This window comes from Podarcis raffonei, chromosome 11, assembly GCF_027172205.1.
Source record: "Podarcis raffonei isolate rPodRaf1 chromosome 11, rPodRaf1.pri, whole genome shotgun sequence".
Taxonomy (NCBI): domain Eukaryota; kingdom Metazoa; phylum Chordata; class Lepidosauria; order Squamata; family Lacertidae; genus Podarcis; species Podarcis raffonei.
In genome coordinates this window covers 21,961,219-21,979,944 of record NC_070612.1, presented here as the reverse complement: position 1 = coordinate 21,979,944, position 18,726 = coordinate 21,961,219, and the positions used below count along the sequence as shown (strand labels likewise).

General features: G+C 45.6%; 3 protein-coding genes across 3 annotated transcripts in view; 2 read left to right on the top strand and 1 right to left on the bottom strand.

Moving 5' to 3' along the window:
• Window positions 1-1,714: 1,714 nt before the first annotated feature.
• Window positions 1,715-8,690, top strand: LOC128423361 (molybdopterin synthase sulfur carrier subunit-like). The gene is made up of 3 exons (XM_053408439.1): window positions 1,715-1,887; window positions 3,093-3,214; window positions 8,564-8,690. Exons 1-3 carry the CDS (start codon window positions 1,876-1,878, stop codon window positions 8,688-8,690), a joined length of 261 nt encoding a protein of 86 aa, XP_053264414.1. The 5' UTR covers window positions 1,715-1,875.
• Window positions 8,691-10,513: 1,823 nt separating this feature from the next.
• LOC128423360 (molybdopterin synthase catalytic subunit-like) lies at window positions 10,514-12,758 on the top strand. Its single transcript, XM_053408437.1, has 4 exons — window positions 10,514-10,634; window positions 11,150-11,303; window positions 11,579-11,702; window positions 12,330-12,758. The coding sequence occupies exons 1-4, from the start codon at window positions 10,514-10,516 to the stop codon at window positions 12,396-12,398; spliced, it is 468 nt and encodes a 155-aa protein (XP_053264412.1). The 3' UTR covers window positions 12,399-12,758.
• A 3,070-nt stretch (window positions 12,759-15,828) lies between these two features.
• The window catches only part of ITGA2 (integrin subunit alpha 2), a 55,538-nt gene continuing 52,640 nt past the window's right edge, over window positions 15,829-18,726 (bottom strand). Inside the window, exons 29-30 of the mRNA XM_053408238.1 lie at window positions 17,761-17,877; window positions 15,829-17,030 (exon numbers count right to left, since the gene is read on the bottom strand). Of these exons, the coding sequence (XP_053264213.1) occupies window positions 16,941-17,030; window positions 17,761-17,877 (207 nt within the window). The 3' untranslated portion in view covers window positions 15,829-16,940. The remainder of the gene's footprint in view (window positions 17,031-17,760; window positions 17,878-18,726) is intronic.

The following is an 18,726-nucleotide window of genomic DNA, read 5'->3' as shown; positions in this document are numbered from 1 at the left end:
ATCTGAAAACGTTGGCAGCATTAAGATAAATTCATCAGTGTAAATAAGTTTTGATGAATATATTAATGGAATGCTGAATGGTTTAGTTTATATAAAATATGCAGGGATTTATGATATGTAAAATGAACCATGAAAAGAAGAAGGGAAGTCACTGATATTTTAAGGTTGTTTGAATGAATATTCCAAATTGTAAAACAGCTTAATAAAAATTATAAAAAGCTTGCTAAAACCAACAAACCAACAAACCAACAAACCATAAGCACCAGTACTTTGCCATGCTAGCTGGAGCTGATGGGAGTTGTAGCCAAAAACATCTGGAGGGCACCAGGTTGGGGAAGCCCTTGAGGAAAGGTCCACTCTGCACTTCTTCCTTCCCTATTTAAAGAAAGTGTTCTCTTGTTAAAATTTCCAGCTCTGGCTTCCTTTGGGCAGAAGTGGCCACTGTACTCCATGCTCTGGTAACTTCTAGATTAGATTACTGCAATATGCTCTACATAGGGCTGCCCTTGAAGATGACATGGATTGGTTGCCTGGTTGCATTGGTTGCCTGGCCTTTCCCAGGCCCAATTCAAGGTCCTCTACAACCCTAAATGACTTCGGTTCCAAATATCTGAGTGACCACCTCCTTCCCCACCAACCATCCTGGGTGCTAAGATGAGTAAGAGGGTGCCCCCTTGGCAGTTCCACCTCCCTCAGGTGAGGTAGGCGGAGAGAGCAGAAGCATTTTACAAATTGTTATTAGTTGCTGCAATCTATATAAATATAGTGTGTTGATTATAACCAGGGATGGATTAACCATTGAGCAAAATAAGCACCTGTTTAGGGCATTAAGGCAGTGTGTGTGGGGGGCGCACCACGGAAATGCTCCATTGCCAGATTTTTTTAACATTAATGGTCACAAATTGCTCAGCTGAGTGTTCATTTTCTCAGTTGAAGTATATTAAAAATATCAACAGAACAACTATGTGTCAAGAGAGGCTGGATACAATATCTCAACTAAATATAGAAGCAGGTGTATTGTGTAAGATTAGTTTTGAGGCTCTGATCAAAGACTTTGCAATTAGAAAAAGGAGAACATTTTTCAAATATAAAGTGGATGTATACAAAAATAAACATTATTTTCCATCTTATTGTAGGCTTTTTTATTTTGAAAATTTTATATATACACATATACAGAGTGTGTGTGTGTGTGTGTGTGTGTATTTATTTATTTATTTATTTATTTATTTATTTATTTATTTCACGGTTCATTATTGTTTATATTTTGATTCAGATAAATATGGGGGCACCAAAATATTTTAAGTGTTAGGACCTCTAAAGGTCTTAATCCAGCCCTGATTACAGCATATCTCTTAGATCACGTGTGTATGAAATGACAAGGAAACACGCCTTCCGGGCCTTGTTCAAATATCCTGCAAGCAGAGGAGCAAACTGGGGTTTAGTTGCACGCGTGTGCTCATATCCTAGCCAAGCCCGGGTTGTGCAGCCTGATCCTACGCATCTATACTCGCAAGTGCATCCCCGCGATCGCTAGAAGGCTGCAGCCCTACAGCACAATCCTGCGCGCGCCTACTCGGAAGCAAGCCTCGCGGAGTTCAGCCGGGCTTTCTCCTAGGTAAGTGGGTGCAGGATCGCAGCCTTCCGTCCTTTTCCCTCGACTGCAGGCGCAGCAAAGCGACCGGCTTCCCTTCCGCTCCGAGAAGCCAGCCCACGGGGAGGTGGAGCCGCTGGGAGGCGGTGCCGAAAGAGGCCGGCTCGGCTTAGTCGCCTCCGCGGCCTTTCACGGAGCTGACGCAGGCGCAAAAAAGGAGAACCCCGCAAGCCGATAGCTGAGAAAGGAGAGCGGGGCAGCTGCCTGCCCGTGACGGCGCGCCCATGAGCTGCGAGGTACGCAGAAGGAGGAGCTCCCCTGCAAGCCTCCCTCCGCGATCGCTGGCTTGCGATCCCCCCTCGGTCCCTTCGATCACGATCCGCCCCTGGGCCTTTGGCTTCTAGGCGCCATGAGACACGGTCCCCCGCCCCCCCCCGAGGGCATTTCTGAGCAGGATCGGAGTGGGGAGGCACCTGGTTCCCCCGAAGCCTTGGTGAGAGAGGGGAGCGTCGGTTTGCTTGGGCGCTAAGCCCTCTGCATGCGCTCAGAGGCACGGTCTTCTCGAGTTTGGTCCCCGGGGTTTGGGCTTTAGGGAGCGCTGCTTGAAATGCAAGCTCCGCGTCTTGCCTTTCGGGATCATCACGTAGCTGCCCAAGGTGGTGGTTCGTCGCGTGAAACGAATTAAGAGAATAAAGTAGAAGTTCCACACCAACAGCAACAATTTCTTCCTCGGAAAAAGTCTCAGAATAATGTCATGGAGAAACAGCAGCAGTAGGAGTTAAATTACAGCTCAAAAACCCAGATCAGTCATTTAGAAGTGGGTGTAAAGATGCTGTTTTGGCATCTGGTCCTGGCATTGTGCTGTGCAGTTCAATCCCACAGGTGTGCACAGAAGGACTTCTGCACTTCCCATTTTATTAATAAAAGCTTGCAATTCTGCACATTTATCCACTATCCCTTTATTGGAAGTTATCCATATATACATTGGTTCCATGCTCTTAACTGATGTGAACCGAGCTGCAGGGAATCTTTTTTCATTTTATTTTCCTTGAGTGCATTTGGTCTGTTTACACTGGAGACCAGCGAACAATGCAGCACTGCTGTTGTGCTTGTGTTTAAAAAGCCTGACTTGACTTCCTTGGCCTTTGTGGAACTTGCTTCCAAGCAGGTTTGCTGACCGAGGAAGGCGGGGGGAAATTACTTCTTGATGGTCCAGCGCAGTCCCCTATGGCCTTAGGTGAGCCATTGTTACAATGTGCAATCTCAAATTTTAAGAATGTATTTTTATCCTGATCTTCAGCTGGTATGGGAATAATAATGCTATTTGATGGTGCCGGGCTGTTCTATGAATTCGTGAGTTACGTATGCTGTGGGCAACTAAGAAAAGGGTAGGTTTATTCGCTCACAACCCTGCTCTTGTTCCTTTGAAGAACTCATAGTAGCTTGTGTAGGCATAGGTGAGTGACTATTATTATCTATCTGGTTTGCATTTCTAAAACAGGTGGTAGTGCTGTACTTTGCAAAAAGTGCCGAATTAGCCGGTGTCCGCACTGAGACCATTTCCGTGCCCCAACAGATAACATCCCTGCAGCTGTGGGAAGAAATTGTCAAGAGGCATTCAAGGTATGATGACTTCTGACTGGTAAAAGATGCTGCCTTTTGAGTGTGTAACTGACCCAAGATCACCCAGTAAACATCGTAGCCAAACTTGGGTCTCCTGGTCCTTGTTTGACCCTCTTAACTTATCCTTTGCAAACCTGGTGCTGCCCAGATGTTCTAGACTTAGCATGCCATGTGTGTGGGGGGGGGGGGTTCTTGGGTTACTGCTTTTGGTATGATTTAATATGTTGTGGTTTTGTTGTGAACCGCCCTGAGACCTCCGGGTATAGGGAGGCGTTAAGTTGAATAATAATAATAATAATAATAATAATAATCAGGCCTAGGTAGTGCAGAGGCTGATGGGACTTGTAGACGCCTGGATAGAGACCCCCCTTGTCCTCCCCTGCTCGTCTTGGGGGGCCCCGCCGGACGGAGAGATGGGGCCGCAGGGCGTGGGGGCTTTTCTTCACCTGCAACAGAATTCCCTAATACACCAAGGATTTGAGACCCCTCAGGTATCCTCACCTGGTTTAGCCGGCCGGTTGAAGCCGTTCCTGGGATTGCTGCTGCTGCACCGTGAGTGTGAGGGAAGGCCGCTCCCTCCTCAGGCTATTTCCACCTGGCCTAGGGGGCGGGGCCCAGACTCACCTTCGCCACGGCTTTAAGAGGCCTCATTGAGGCATTGGGACATTGCTGCTGCTGCACCGTAAGTGTGAGGGAAGGCCGCTCCCTCCTCAGGCTATTTCCATCTGGCCTAGGGGGCGGGGCCCAGACTCACCTTCGCCACGGCTTTAAGAGGCCTCATTGAGGCATTGGGACATTGCTGCTGCTGCACCGTGAGTGTGGGGGAAGGCCGCTCCCTCCTCAGGCTATTTCCACCTGGCCTAGGGGGCGGGGCCCAGACTCACCTTCGCCACGGCTTTAAGAGGCCTCATTGAGGCATTGGGACATTGCTGCTGCTGCACCGTAAGTGTGAGGGAAGGCCGCTCCCTCCTCAGGCTATTTCCATCTGGCCTAGGGGGCGGGGCCCAGACTCACCTTCGCCACGGCTTTAAGAGGCCTCATTGAGGCATTGGGACATTGCTGCTGCTGCACCGTGAGTGTGGGGGAAGGCCGCTCCCTCCTCAGGCTATTTCCATCTGGCCTAGGGGGCGGGGCCCAGACTCACCTTCGCCACGGCTTTAAGAGGCCTCATTGAGGCATTGGGACATTGCTGCTGCTGCACCGTGAGTGTGGGGGAAGGCCGCTCCCTCCTCAGGCTAATTCCATCTGGCCTAGGGGGCGGGGCCCAGGCTCACCTCTGTGACAGCTTTAAGGACACTGGTGCTGCTGCAGCAAATGTTAAAGATGTTTTTATATATTTTAAGATGTTTTAAAGGTGTTTTTATTGTTTATTCTGTTGTACCACCGTGAATGGTGGTTTTTATCTATGTATTTTTGTTTTGTTCCGTTTTGTTTTGGTTTGGGGTTGGATATTAAGTGGGGTGGGATTGGTTTTGTTTGGGTATAATTGCTTTTGGTTGTTTTGTTTTTCTATTCTGTAAATGGAGGCAAGTATGAGGCTTGGGATTGCTACCGTGGAGGGGCGAGGGAGGTATGGCGGTGGGGGCAGATGTTATAGGCGAAGGGGATCGAGATACAGATATGCTCGTACCCCTTCCAATCTGCGCCCCATCCCGAGGGACGAGGGTAGGGTGAGCAAGGATTACTCACCTCCGTCACTGGTGTTGTGCAATGCCAGGTCTATAGGCAACAAAACCGCCACCCTGCGAGATTTCTTTACCTCGCAGGGGGTCGATCTGGCTTGTGTGACGGAGACCTGGGTGCGCGAAGGGGAAACTGTTACCTTACGAGAGATGGCGCCCCCGGGTTTCTCCGTCCTCCACCAGTCACGGACTGTGGGCCGGGGGGGAGGGGTGGCATTATTAATCCGGGAAGATTGTTCTTTCAGGGCTCTACCATCGCCACTGATCCCCGGCATTGAATGTGTTGGCCTAGTGTGGGGCTCTGAGGTGAGCTTGGCTGTCTGGCTGGTGTACCGGCCACCTAGCGCACCAGCAGCCACCCTGTCAGGCCTGCTGGAGGCGGTGGCTGGCTGGGCCTTGGAGTTCCCTAACCTATTGGTATTGGGGGACTTCAACATCCATGCTGATGCCACTCCCTCCTCACAGGCTCTGGACCTGGTGTCTTCCATGGCAACACTAGGGCTCTCCCAGTTTGTTTCGGGCCCCACACATCAAGCAGGCCACACGCTGGACTTGATCTTTGGTGCCGGTATAGATGTGATCATGTCTCCTTTGATGAAAGTGCCATGGTCTGATCACTATGCTCTGAAAGCCAGGATTGACTTTCCACCCCCACCCTGCTTAGGTGGCGAGCCAATTTGGGCTCGCCCGCAGAGGCTGATGGACCCTGATAGATTCCGTCAGGCCTTGCGGGACCTTGCTCCCCCTGGCGACTCATTGACTGAGCTTGTTGAGGGCTGGAATACCCAGCTCCTGGCAGCCATCGATGAGATCGCACCTAAGCGCCCTCTGCGACCCCACAGAAACCGGGCTCCCTGGTTTACCGAGGAGCTTCGGAAAATGAAGCGGGATCTCAGACGGCTAGAGCGAGTATGGCGGGGTGCTCGTGACGGAGCCTCAAGAACATCTTATAGGGTTTTTATGAAAACCTATGAGATGGCAGTGAAGGCCGCTAAGAAGTCTTACTTCTCGGCCTCCATTGCATCCGCTAGCTCTCGCCCGGCGCAATTATTTAGTATAATTAGGTCTCTAACGTCCCTTGAAGGACAGCCAAATTTAAATAACAATCTGACACACAGCTGTGAGGCATTTGCGAGCTTTTTTGCGGAGAAGGTCCTGTTGCTCCGCCATGACCTTCCTGCCAATTTGGACACAATAAATGAACTGGAGGCCCCTCGACTGTCCTCGGGTCCAGTATTGGACCACTTTGACCGGATATCTCCAGCCGATGTGGACAGACTCCTCCAAGCTGGAAAGCCCACCACCTGTCCTCTTGACCCGTGCCCGTCATGGCTGATTAGAGCGTGTCCAGATGAGGTGCGGGCCCCCCTGGGGGATATCATCAATTTGTCCCTTGGCACGGGGACATTCCCAGGGGAACTGAAGGAGGCAGTGGTGCGCCCGCTCTTAAAGAAAACATCATTAGATCCTTTAGATCTATCCAATTACCGCCCGGTTTCGAATCTTCCGTTCCTGGGTAAGGTGATTGAGAGAGCGGTTGCTGAACAGCTTGGTGGGTTTCTGGATGAAACATCGGCTCTCGATCCATTCCAGTCCGGCTTCCGAGCTGGTCATGGGACCGAGACGGCTCTGGTCGCCCTAACAGATGATCTCCGCAGGCAGCTGGATCGAGGCGGGTCAGGGCTGCTGATTCTTTTAGACCTGTCAGCAGCCTTTGACATGGTCGATCACGAACTCTTAGACCACCGCCTTGCCGACGTGGGGATCCAGGGCACAGTCCTCCAATGGCTGCGCTCGTTTCTCTCTGGTCGGGGACAGAGGGTGGCGCTTGGGGGGGAATTGTCATCGCGCCACTCCTTGGTGTGTGGAGTGCCTCAGGGTGCGATTCTCTCCCCAATGCTTTTTAACATCTTTATGCGCCCCCTCGCCCAGCTTGTTTGGAGTTTTGGGCTGGGTTGCCATCAGTATGCCGATGACACCCAACTCTATCTGTTGATGGATGGCCATCCTGACTCGGCCCCAGACACACTGACCAGATGCCTGGAGGCTGTGGCTGGATGGTTACGTGGGAGCCGGTTGAAGTTAAATCCTTCGAAGACAGAGGTCCTCTGGCTGGGACGGGACGATATGGGATTGAGGGGGCAACTCCCATCTCTTGCGGGGGTGCAGTTAGTGCCAGCACCGTCCGTTAAGAGTTTGGGTGTAATCTTCGATACCTCCCTCTCTATGGAGGCGCAGATTACAGCTATAACAAAGGCGGCATTTTTTCATCTCCGCCAAGCTAAGCAGTTGGCCCCTTATCTCTCTCGCCCTGACCTAGCCACTGTGATCCATGCGACGGTCACCTCCAGACTGGATTATTGTAACTCGCTCTACGTGGGGCTGCCCTTGAGACTGACCCAGAAACTCCAGCGGGTGCAGAATGCCGCGGCGAGACTCCTTATGGGGTCTTCGCTGCGAGACCACATTCATCCGGTGCTATATCAGCTGCACTGGCTCCCGGTGGAGTACAGGATCAGGTTTAAGGTGCTGGTTTTAACCTTTAAAGCCCTATACGGCCTAGGACCCTCGTACCTACGGGACCGCCTCTCCTGGTATGCCCCACAAAGAAACCTACGGTCTGCAAATAAAAACATCCTGAAAGTCCCAGGCCTCAGAGAGGTTAGGCTGGCCTCAACTAGAGCCAGGGCCTTCTCGGCTGCGGCTCCAATCTGGTGGAACGCTCTGTCAGAAGAGACTAGGGCCCTGCGGGACTTGACATCTTTCCGCAGGGCCTGCAAGACAGAGTTGTTCCACCAGGCCTTTGGTCAGGGCGCAGCCTGACTCCCTCCTCTGGCAACCTGCACAGAGCTTTGTTTAATGGTTGCCATTAACTTGATTTTAATTAATTTTTATAATGAAATATTTTTAGAATGTTGGTTTATTTGATTGTTTGATTATTTGATTGTTGTTAGCCGCCCTGAGCCCGGCTTCGGCTGGGGAGGGCGGGATATAAATAAAATTTATTATTATTATTATTATTAGTTTTCAGAGGGCACCAGGTCATGATTTATTGGGGGGGGCAGACTTCATGTTAGGGAGGGGGCAGAACCTCAATTAGTTACATATTTTTATTGATTTTCGTGGGCAGCTGCTCCCCCCCTTGGCTACGCCCATGCACCAGGTTAGAAATGACTACTGTGACCATCACACTGAGATTCCATTTCCCAGTTGATTTCCATTTCCCACCACTTGTAGTGGTGGTCCTTCTATTTCCTTGTAGGCGGATGGTCTCCTCAAAGAAACAAGTGGCAAACATTTGAATTCTTGGTTGCTTGGGAAATCAGAGTTCAGGAACTGGTCTTGATAAGTGAGTGTCACAGAGCCTGTGGGGCGTATGGATTTGCTATGCTGGCTTCCTGGCAGGTGGTTCCCTGTTGCTTACCAGGAAGGGCAAGGCAGCTCAGATTTCTTGACTGCATTAACCCTCTACCTACTGGTAAGCAACACCTGAAAGCTAGTATAGCAGCTCTGTCCCACCTTGTGAATCTTTTCTGCCACTAGCTCTTTTCAGGAACTGGTTTTACATTTGGGATACCTGATTCCTCTTCAGCTGGTTTGAGTTGTTTAGCCTCAGGCCTGTGGTGTCCTAGGAAACATTACTCTTTCTCCTGATGTCGTTCTTTAGGCTCGCTGCTATACAGGAACAAGTCGTCTTTGCTGTCCGCCAGGAATACGTGCTTCTTGGGGATCAACTGGTGGTCCTCAACCCAGGGGACGAGGTTGCTGTTATCCCCCCAATTAGTGGAGGTTAGCTCTGGAAAGACGGCATCAGGTGTGTGCTCTTGTCTTCCTAAAGGGCGATTTGATTAGGGGAGTGCACATGTTACGTTAAATGAGTGTACAGAAATTGTTGTGCTGTACACTGGTACAGTTATTCACAGGTAACATTCAGTGGGTATGCAGTCTGTGTCCCGTGTATACACAGTAGTTGAGCTGTGCAAATCAACAAGTGTACACCCTTGGAAACCAGTGCTTGTGCATGTGTCGAGACTGTTTTTTCTTGTGTTCAGTGTAACATGTGAACGAGCCTCTCGGCACTCGATGAGGTATGAATAATGGTGTGTCTGCACACATGATATGGGTACAGGTGCCAAAATTACGATTCTCTACACAAACAGGAGTTGTGTCCTATGGAAGTAATTAAGAATAACCTAATCTCTGTTCAGATCTTCTTCATATGTTTCCAATTGTGTGATTTAGAAGCAGGGAAACAAAGTCCCACTAGGCAGACTTGCCCTCTTCAACCATGTTCCTTCTACTTTCCACATTTTGGGGATGAATTTCTGAGTAGGAAGCTAGTTCTAATTATGGAGCTCCCCGCACAATTTCACAGGAGGAGAAATCCCTGAATTTCTAAATCTAAAACAGAAGTTTTCAACCTTTTTGAGTCCATGGCTCCCTTGACCAACTACATTCTTTCTGCGGCACCCCTGTGGGGCTCAGGAGCCCAGTTATGTCACCCCTTGCCTGCAATGCTGGCAGCCTCTCATCCTTGTTCAAACACCCTCCCTTGTGGAGGGTTCCCTCAGCCTCCTCTCCTCTCCCCTCTCCTTAGAAGTCCTCTGGGCAGCCGCTGCCCCTGGACTCTGAGCTGCCCCTGCCCCAAAGAGAGGTGCCTCCTCACACTGCCCCACAGGGGACTGGGACTTGTCTGTCCATTCCCCAGCAAGAGCTGGCAGACTGGTTGGCTGGGCTCCCTCGCCCGCTTGCTTGCTTACTCCAAGGCCGCCTCAGCTCCTGGCAGCCAGCACCCCCTATCTAGCCCCAGAGGCACCATTCGCCCAGGGAGCTTGTAGCCAGGGCTGCTGCAAGAAACAGCTGTGCACCCCTGACCATCATTCAAGGCACCCCAGGGTGCCACAGCACACTGGTTGCATGACTATTTAAAGTGGAATGACACAGCTTTAAATGTACCGTGCAGATGAGGCCCAAGTTGCACATGCCAGATACACTGTGATGCTGGTTTATCTCTCTTTCCAGCATCCACACTCTAAATACACTCATTTAAGGCTTTGACCTGGAATTTCTATTATTCTAGTAGCAGGTCAAGAAGCATTTTTTCAAATGATCCCATTAACTAGACTACTGTATTTTTCCATGTATAACACCCCCCCATTTATAAGACGCCCCCTCTTTTTTTGGACCACAAAAAAGGGGTGGATTGCCCAGAGTTGTTCAGCTTTTTGGGGGAGGGGCACCGCCCCCAATCACTCTACAACCTGCCTGCAAATAGCATGCATCGCCACGGCCACTAATTGTCGGCACGCTCACCGCCAAAAGCCCACCTGCCCACTCGACGCAACAACAGCCAAGTGCATGCACACCTCACCTCTGTCATAAATAGCACACCCAATTGCTGCAGCCACAGCCAATTGTCAGCAACCAATCGCATGCCCAATCGCCGCTGCCAAACTCTTGCTGGCTGCTGCCACCAATTGCCTGTCCCCCCTCTGCTATCCGTGTGTAAGACAACCTGCATTTTTTGCATATTATTTCTAAGGAAAACATATCGTCTTATACATGGAAAAATACGGTAATAACTTTCATTTCACCACTGCTTATTCCTAGAGAAGTCATGAGCGTAAGTGAGGATGAGCCCAAAGACTTGATAAAATTGAAGCACGAGAAGCTCTCGGCAGATGAAATATCAGCACTGGTGGTTTCCCCCTGCTGTGGAGCTGTGTCTTTATTTATAGGTAGGTTTGATGCATGTAGTATGAATTTTGGAATAAGAGAGAAACCCAGTAATTATTATTTTTTTAAAAAAACTTGTTAAAATCACCCTTACAGAACTTACATGGGTGGTTGCAGCTGGTTCCCAAAAAGAAAGAATCGTCCATATTCTGTCAGAATTGTCCTTTTTAGTTACCCCTCTAAGCATGTGAACATTTATATCCCAAACCCTGTCAAAATAGCCTTTCATGGTGAACCCTATCGGTTTCCAACAGTGTGCCAGTTTCATGTCTGCAGCCACAAGCAGAAGTGCCGCAACTTCTCCAGGGCTGGGGACTAGGCTTGCATGTACAGAACTTGTGTTCTGTTAGTGTGCTGTGGACCCTCCTCAGGTGACTGGTCTCATTTGGACCTGGGACCACTGTCTGGGAAATCACTGATAACCTTGTTAACCAGCTTTAACAAAACTCATGAAGTGAATGCTTTTGTCCTGCTGACCTTTTCCAACCAGCCAGTTGAACACGTCCTTTCATTTCAGGCACTACCAGGAATAACTTTGAGGGGAGAAAGGTCATACACTTAGAATATGAAGCATATGAACCGATGGCAGAAGCGGAAATCAAGAAAATATGCACAGATATTAGATTAAAATGGCCTTCAGTGAAACACATAGCTATACACCATAGACTTGGGTATGTATGACCAATGATCCAATTACTGTCACATCAAGTTGCTCTTGTAATTTCTGTCTCTTGTTTTCTTAATTTTCCTGTTGAATCCTGCCTCAGAAAGTATAAGAGAGGGACATGACAGTTCTAACTTGAGATTCCTAGGATATAACTTGCCTGCAGTGTGTGAGAGTGTGCAGTAATTAGCAGAAAGACAGTGGATTTTATTTAGCCCTCTGAAGATTAAGTGAATATGGATGAAAACAACAACTAATATTTCCTTTCGCTTTTCTCTGTAGTTCGGTTCCCATTAGTGAAGCGAGTGTGATGGTCGCAATCTCTTCGCCTCACAGAGCGGAGTCTCTTGAGGCTGTGCAATATGGCATCAATGCTTTGAAAGCAACCGTCCCTATATGGAAAAAGGTATGTGTATGTGTCATTTCTCCCATCTTTCTTTTTTTAATACAATAAACTACATGTGTTCCATGTGTGCCTGGTAGGGACAGTTTGGGAAGAAGGGTGAAGTTTCTCCAAGAGTTATGTAACAAACAAACAAAAGTGTCAATCTACACGTGTCCGCCAAATTTTGCTGTGACTTCTGAAAACATGTGCTACACACACACCAAAGCTCCCATCAGTTTGATCCAGGTATTTGATTAATCTAAATATATAAAATATATCTTTTGTGAATGAGGATATGTAATGGGGCAGAGATTCTGGGCCCCACGAGAGCTGCCTTTCAGGCTTGTTCACTGAAGGACACTGCCCTTTGCTTTTGGGAGTCTATGCATTCATCCATATATGCACTCAGTTTTCCTGCCCTCCAGGGCTCCTTTGTAAATTGATCATTTAGCTGTTCTCCTGAATTGTGCTGTGGGGTTGTTGTTTCAAAGGTTTTAATAGAACCCATCATCAACAGGAAGTTTAAAAATCTAGATGCTTCAGGTTGGTTGCAGTCACAGGAACATTTCTCTCTCTCCTCATCTGTGTTTGCTGATCTGTGTGATCAGCTTTGCAACAGTTATCATCCATGATGCTCTCTGGTTGCAGGAGGTCTATGAAGAGGAATCCTCTTGGAAAGAAAACAAGGAGTGCTTTTGGGCCAAGACACTGAAATAAAGCTCTGCCGACAAGACTACCCAACTGTGCTTAAATAATACAGCATGGCTGCAAGGATAAGATCAGAAGCTTCTGTTTCAGATTAAAACTCTTTCACATGACAACTGGACCCTAAGCCACTTTCTGTCATTTGAGTAAGGCAGCTTCATAGCCTACACAGTCAATTTTTTTTAAAAAAAAGATTGTCAAACATTTAATTGGAAATACACTAATGGTTGTGGAATATATATATTTTTATTCTAGTGATTTCTTCTAGGGGTCAAAGGTATGTAAACATAAAAGTTACTATCCCCATGGAGTTGTTCACACTTAGCAAATTCTTATTTCAAACCTGCTCATTAAAGCGGATTTGTTCTGGGTTACCGGGGCTCATCATAGTTCATAGTTGCAGTTCGACTGAATTGCATTTGCTGAACACAAGCCACAGGCACTCCTGAGCCATCGCTCCCTGTAAAGTTATTAAGGCAACTACTTCTGCCATGCTGCTAGCAGCATATGGACTTTTTCCAGCACTGGGTGGAGCTTTTGGGGCTTATTAGATTCCGAATTGTGTCATAACTCTCAGATGGGTTTAGTACATACCAGTGGCCATGGGAAGGTGACTTTGGCTCCTTTGACTATGTGTAGGATAATATGCAGCTACAGAAGCGCAAGGCGTTTGTAACCCTAGAAGTAGTGTAGCTCAAAAGGGTTAGGCTGATAATAACAATCAGTGGGAACAGTTAAGGAGTAAAAAGGTGTGTGTGTGTTTTTAAAAAGTGCTGCCTCATAACAGAATAAACTTAAGTGCCTTTTGGTAGTGTCTGAAGATAATACTTCTGTCATCATGCATTCATGTTTTGATTATTGGTTTCAAACATAAGACTGCTGGGAGTTGTGGACAGATTTAGATGGTTAAAAATGTCATGTAAAAGCACTGAATTAATTTTAATTTTTTTGTTCAACCATTATTTATGTTCAGCCCCTTCCTTTATTTCTGAAAATATGGACTCTTCTTTAGCAGATTAAACTCAGTTGTGCTCAAAAGCCTGCAACAGATTTTACGTTTGTTTATTTATTTGATGCACCAATACGTTTTGTGAAGCCATGTGTAAATGTGTTGTGGACCTGCAGTAATGCAGGCAACCACTGTCTTATGTATGTCCTCTCAGAAATACGTCCCATTTAATTTAGTGGGCCTTACTCCCGGGTAAATGGGTATGCACTTTAAAAGAGCTACTGCACTCAGTGGGATAAAAAGCCACACAGGCTTACAGTTTTTCCCTGGTTGGGTGATCAGCATGTTTTATTGAAGTTTAAGAATCCTAAATTTAAAAATGAGGGTGAAAATATATATCTTATTTAAGATCTGAATGGTAAATATTTATATTTAAATTATAAATACATTGAATTACATTAAAATGATAGTAAAAGGGGAAGAATTGCCAGGCTTTGCATATCCAGACTTTTGAATTTTTGATACAACAGAGCACCACTCTGTACATTGCTGTAAAGAGACATATTCTGAATTTTCCTGCAACATTTCTAAGAGAATTTGCAATACACATCTGGAAGAGCAGTACTTGGTCCTGTACTGGGAACAACCAGTAGGGGTCAGTGGAGAAACTGCTATGCCAACAAGCCTGTGACAATACAGTACATACGTTCTATGTTTACCAAAGGAAAAGAAAAGCGGATTTTTTTGGTTTCCATTGTAAGGTGTAAAACGATGCTTGTTTCCATGATAACTAAAGCAAATAGTATGTTTTCTTCTGGATTAAGGACAGCTTATCAATTTACAGTTAAGTTTTGACTTGTATAACTTAATCTCGCCACTTGGAGCGCACATTTATCTGCAGGCAGAGCTGGGCTGAGTCTTTCTAAGCTACATGCCCAGCACAGTGAATAGAAACTAACTAACTGCAGGCATATGAAATAAGAGTTCAGTGTAGTCTACACCAGGTTTGTTTCAATTTTACTCAAGGCAAATCCGTTTTTATTTCAGTTCTGAAATTCTGAAATAAAAGTGCAAAATATACATACACAAAGGCAAACTATTACACCTGGATTCATCATATAAAAAAAGAGAACACGCTATATACAATGGATTTAAAAGGTAGTGCAAATGTACATAACAATGTGGGGAGGACAAGGTTTACTTTGAACTTCTGCACAAACCCCAAATGCAGAGAGTTCAGCTTGTGCCAGCACCATCTTTCAGGTTACTTGCAGAAGACCCTAGAGTAGTTTCACAGAGGTAAGTTTTGCCCTGTACAAATAAAGCCTTTATGAAAATTGCTCACAGCTTCCTGGTAATTTCAATTGGTGTTGACACAGCAGAATGTATATTAGTAGAGCCAGGCTCCTTTACAATTTCCAATGAAATGCTGTATTCAGTACACTAGTTTGAAATGAACAGTGCTGGTGCAGTTGAAATCCTAGCTTTGTCATTAAATAGGGTTCAGAACATGCCCTGCTTTCTCTGGGTGGGTAAAGTTGGTTAGATAGGATTATCCTTAACAAGCCATTGTAAAGGAAGGTGGAAGAATTTGCACCTGAGAAACAAAAGAGGAGCTACAAGTCAATTGTGCAGTTAAGTGACCTTTGCCTCTGGAACATCTCTTAGAACAGTACTGATTCTGTTGTGACACTTAACATTGCGTCAAATTCCACTAAAATAATGCCTTACTGAATTCTTTAGTACAAAAACACATTTTAAAATACCTTTTTTTTAAAAGGTGTGCATGTTTATAAACCTATATATTTACATTCGATTTACAGCAGGACTGCAGATTCGTGCCAGTTTGAAAAGTGCAATAAAATTAGTATTGGCGGTAGAAACTATGGAGTGTGTAAATTGCAACATGTGGCTTAATGGGAATGAATGAAAGCTGCAGGATTGCAAACTTCCAGCTTCGAGGGCTGGAAAACTTATCATTTCAAATATTCAACAAAAGTTATTTCCCTGATCTTAAAGACACAAATTTGGGGGGTGGGCGGCTGTATCCCTTTGAAAGGGTCCAACAGTTTTTCAGGCAGATGTTTTTTTGCAATAACAATAGCCCAATAGTAGCCTAAATACTTCTAGAATATAGCCCCAGATGTAGATCTATCATGGGCTCTCATGCATTTTTGGTGAAACACGGTCTTTTTGGCCATGGAACTCTGCCCCAGCAAGCATTTAATAAATACATAATAAAAATGATGTTGTTGATGTTGTTGTTTAGTTGTTTAGTCGTGTCCGACTCTTCGTGACCCCATGGACCAGAGCACGCCAGGCACTCCTGTCTTCCACTGCCTCCTGCAGTTTGGTCAGACTCATGTATGTAGCTTCGAAAACACTGTCCAACCATCTCATCCTCTGTCGTCCCCTTCTCCTTGTGCCCTCCATCTTTCCCAACACCAGCATCTTTTCCAGGGAGTCTTCTCTTCTCATGAGGTGGCGGAAGTACTGGAGCCTCAGCTTCACGATCTGTCCTTCCAGTGAGCACTCAGGGCTGATTTCCTTAAGAATGGATGCGTTTGATCTTCTTGCAGTCCATGGGACTCTCAAGAGTCTCCTCCAGCACCATAATTCAAAAGCATCAATTCTTCGGCGATCAGCCTTCTTTATGGTCCAGCTCTCACTTCCATACATCACTACTGGGAAAACCATAGCTTTAACTACACGGACCTTTGTTGGCAAGGTGATGTCTCTGCTTTTTAAGATGCTGTCTAGATAATAAAAATGGTCTCTCTTGCATTTGTGGGTGATAATAAAAATGGTCACCCACAAATGCAAGAGACAATAGCCGCAGCAGAAGGAGTGGATACTTCCTGCTGCCTCAGAGCTTCCAGCCACAGCCTTCATAAAGAGAGCCTTGCATGATAACTCCAGTGGCCCATCTCGTCCAGCATCTTGTTCTCATAGCGGCCAATCAGAGGCTTACAAGAATTCCATCAGCAGGATCTGAGTATGACACTATTCTTGCTTATTCATATTAAGTTTGGCTTAGTGTTAGGTGTGAATAGGTTGGAGAGTACGCTGCTGTAGGCCTTTTGTACACATCCAGCAGCTCTAGACTGCAGCTGTGTTAATGCATAGCTGTCAACTTTTCTTGCGAGGAATTCTATTCGGAATAAGGGAATTTCCCTTAAAAAAAGGGAAACGTTGACAGCTATGGTTAATGTTTTAACAAAGACTAGCCTGACAGTCAATCAATGGTATATATATGTATATATAAATATATAAACCATAGTATCTCTGGCACAATTCAGTGTTTACTGCTTCTGGTCCTGCTGATTCAGAACAGCTATTAATAAAATACAAAAAATACAAACAAGAAAAATAAAAATATTTTAAACCCTTGTAAACAAAACCCCAAACTGACCAGCAGTTATTGCTAAAATAAAATAGTACCTGTAAATTTTTTTCCCCAACTATAAAAAAATGACATTTTCATTAAAAAAAATAAGAAATTAAAATAAAATCCGTAAGGCACTCCCAAGTTGCTGAACCAGTGTGATTGCAAGCAATGTTTGAGGATCAGAAGGTTGGTGTACACAGTGCTATTCCTGCTATATTCATTCTCTGTCCTTAGTAAGTTCTGCAATTTCATCCGCATCTTCCACATCCTTTGCCATCTTCTCATATTTTCGCTTGAAGAAACCGAGCTGTAGAAAATGTTTTGAGATGTTTTTAAGGAGATTAGCAAACACCACTGAAATACATTTATTTAAAATAATTTCCTTATGTATGGTATATGATACTTAAGGCTAGCTCATACATTTAATTAAAGGCTTAGTGCTATGTGCATGAACCTCAGACTAGGGCACCTGTTTCCCTACAGCATGCTATGAGAATGGAAGATTTTGTTTTCGTTTTCAACTAACCTTGGTTTGTCACAGAAAACTATGGCTTACAGAAACAAGCCAACATCAGACTCTGGTTTCTGACCTTTGCTTCTTTCTCTAAATCAAGGTTAAGATTAATCACAATTCTGGGTTCAGAAATAATGGCAAACCATGAAAAAGGGTGTTCCATGCACATAATCCTAAACCTTAGTTTAGCATTATGCTCAAATCCAGCCACAGATAAAGCTATAGTATGTGAATTCAAGATAGGCACGGTGGTTTCTGGAAATTTTTGGAAAGCAGTTCTTAAGTTCTGCTATGCCAGGAATGACTGGGTTACTATTGAGCAGGAACCACAAAATGAAATATATTTGAGAAAATGACTACAAGACATAAAAGCAGCACAGCTCAGTTGTTTACCACTAGAGCGGAGTGGATTGTGCAGGAGCTTTCTGCCTCTAGTGGTGGATCTATGCCTCTCACCTCACGAGTGGGAGTTCTGTGGCAATTTGCCTTCTCCCCAATGATTGCTTTCGAATCGTTAACTTACTTTCCATAAGGCAGCAACTAGAGCTAGCAGCAAGAGGAGACCGACCAGGACACTTGCTATCACAACTCCAATCGGCACGTCTGCTTTCTCATCGGGCTTTGTTATTGTGAGCGGAATCTTAAAAGAAAGAATGGTTGTAGTTAGACAAGGTAAGGCAGCAGCAATTCTCAAATAAAAGTGATCAATGCATTCTGCATGCATTCTTTGGCCACTCGGAGAGTGTAATTGTGCTCTCGCCTTTTGGTTCTGCTTTGTTTGAATTCCAGCAGAAATTCTGGGTTTCAGAACATTGGTAATAAATTTTGCACTTGCACTTTCATAATAATTAAGAAACAAAAATCTTTCACTGTGTCCTGGTTCACACGATACAGCAAGCCGAAGTTCAGCATACTGGGAATATGCGTGGTGCAGGAGAGATGCTTGCAATAGCATCCCTCTTTACTGGTTCTTTTGACCACCACACTGAACTGAGCTAAACCAAGGTTTGGCTTATCATGTTGTTCAAACCCGGTTAAGAAGCTCTCTTCTAACTAACCACAAAATGTATCGGTGTGTGTGTGTGTGTTCTTAGCTACAGTTTGTAGTTAGTGAGGAGAAAGGTCAACCACGAGACTGGGTTTAGATGACCTGCTAAGCTAAACTTAGTGTGTCTTAACTCTGTGGCAGTAAAAAGGAACAGCAAAGTTACTGCAAGCTCATCTCCAGATAGCTTGGCTTATGTAGTGTGAACCAGGTCTCTGTGTGTTCCTGTTGAAACAAGTTAAAAAGGAAGAAAGCAGAAACTGTCACATACACTCACAACTTTTAACAAAAAAAGCACACATTATTATTATTATTATTATTATTATTATTAATCTGCCAAGAACAAAAGAAGGAACTATGTTGGGTGCTGAAAATTACTTAAAAGTATGCCATTTATCATTTTTATTTGCTTTCAAATATCTTGCAAAGTATTAGAAATGCACC

Coding starts and splice junctions, on each gene's coding strand:
- LOC128423361 (XM_053408439.1), top strand. Junction 3,215..8,563: donor ATTGTCAAGAGGCATTCAAG/GTATGATGACTT, acceptor GTCGTTCTTTAG/GCTCGCTGCTATACAGGAAC.
- LOC128423360 (XM_053408437.1), top strand. CDS start 10,514: ATGAGCGTAAGTGAGGATGAGCCCAAAGACTTGATAAAATTGAAGCAC. Junction 10,635..11,149: donor AGCTGTGTCTTTATTTATAG/GTAGGTTTGATG, acceptor CTTTCATTTCAG/GCACTACCAGGAATAACTTT. Junction 11,703..12,329: donor CCGTCCCTATATGGAAAAAG/GTATGTGTATGT, acceptor CTCTGGTTGCAG/GAGGTCTATGAAGAGGAATC.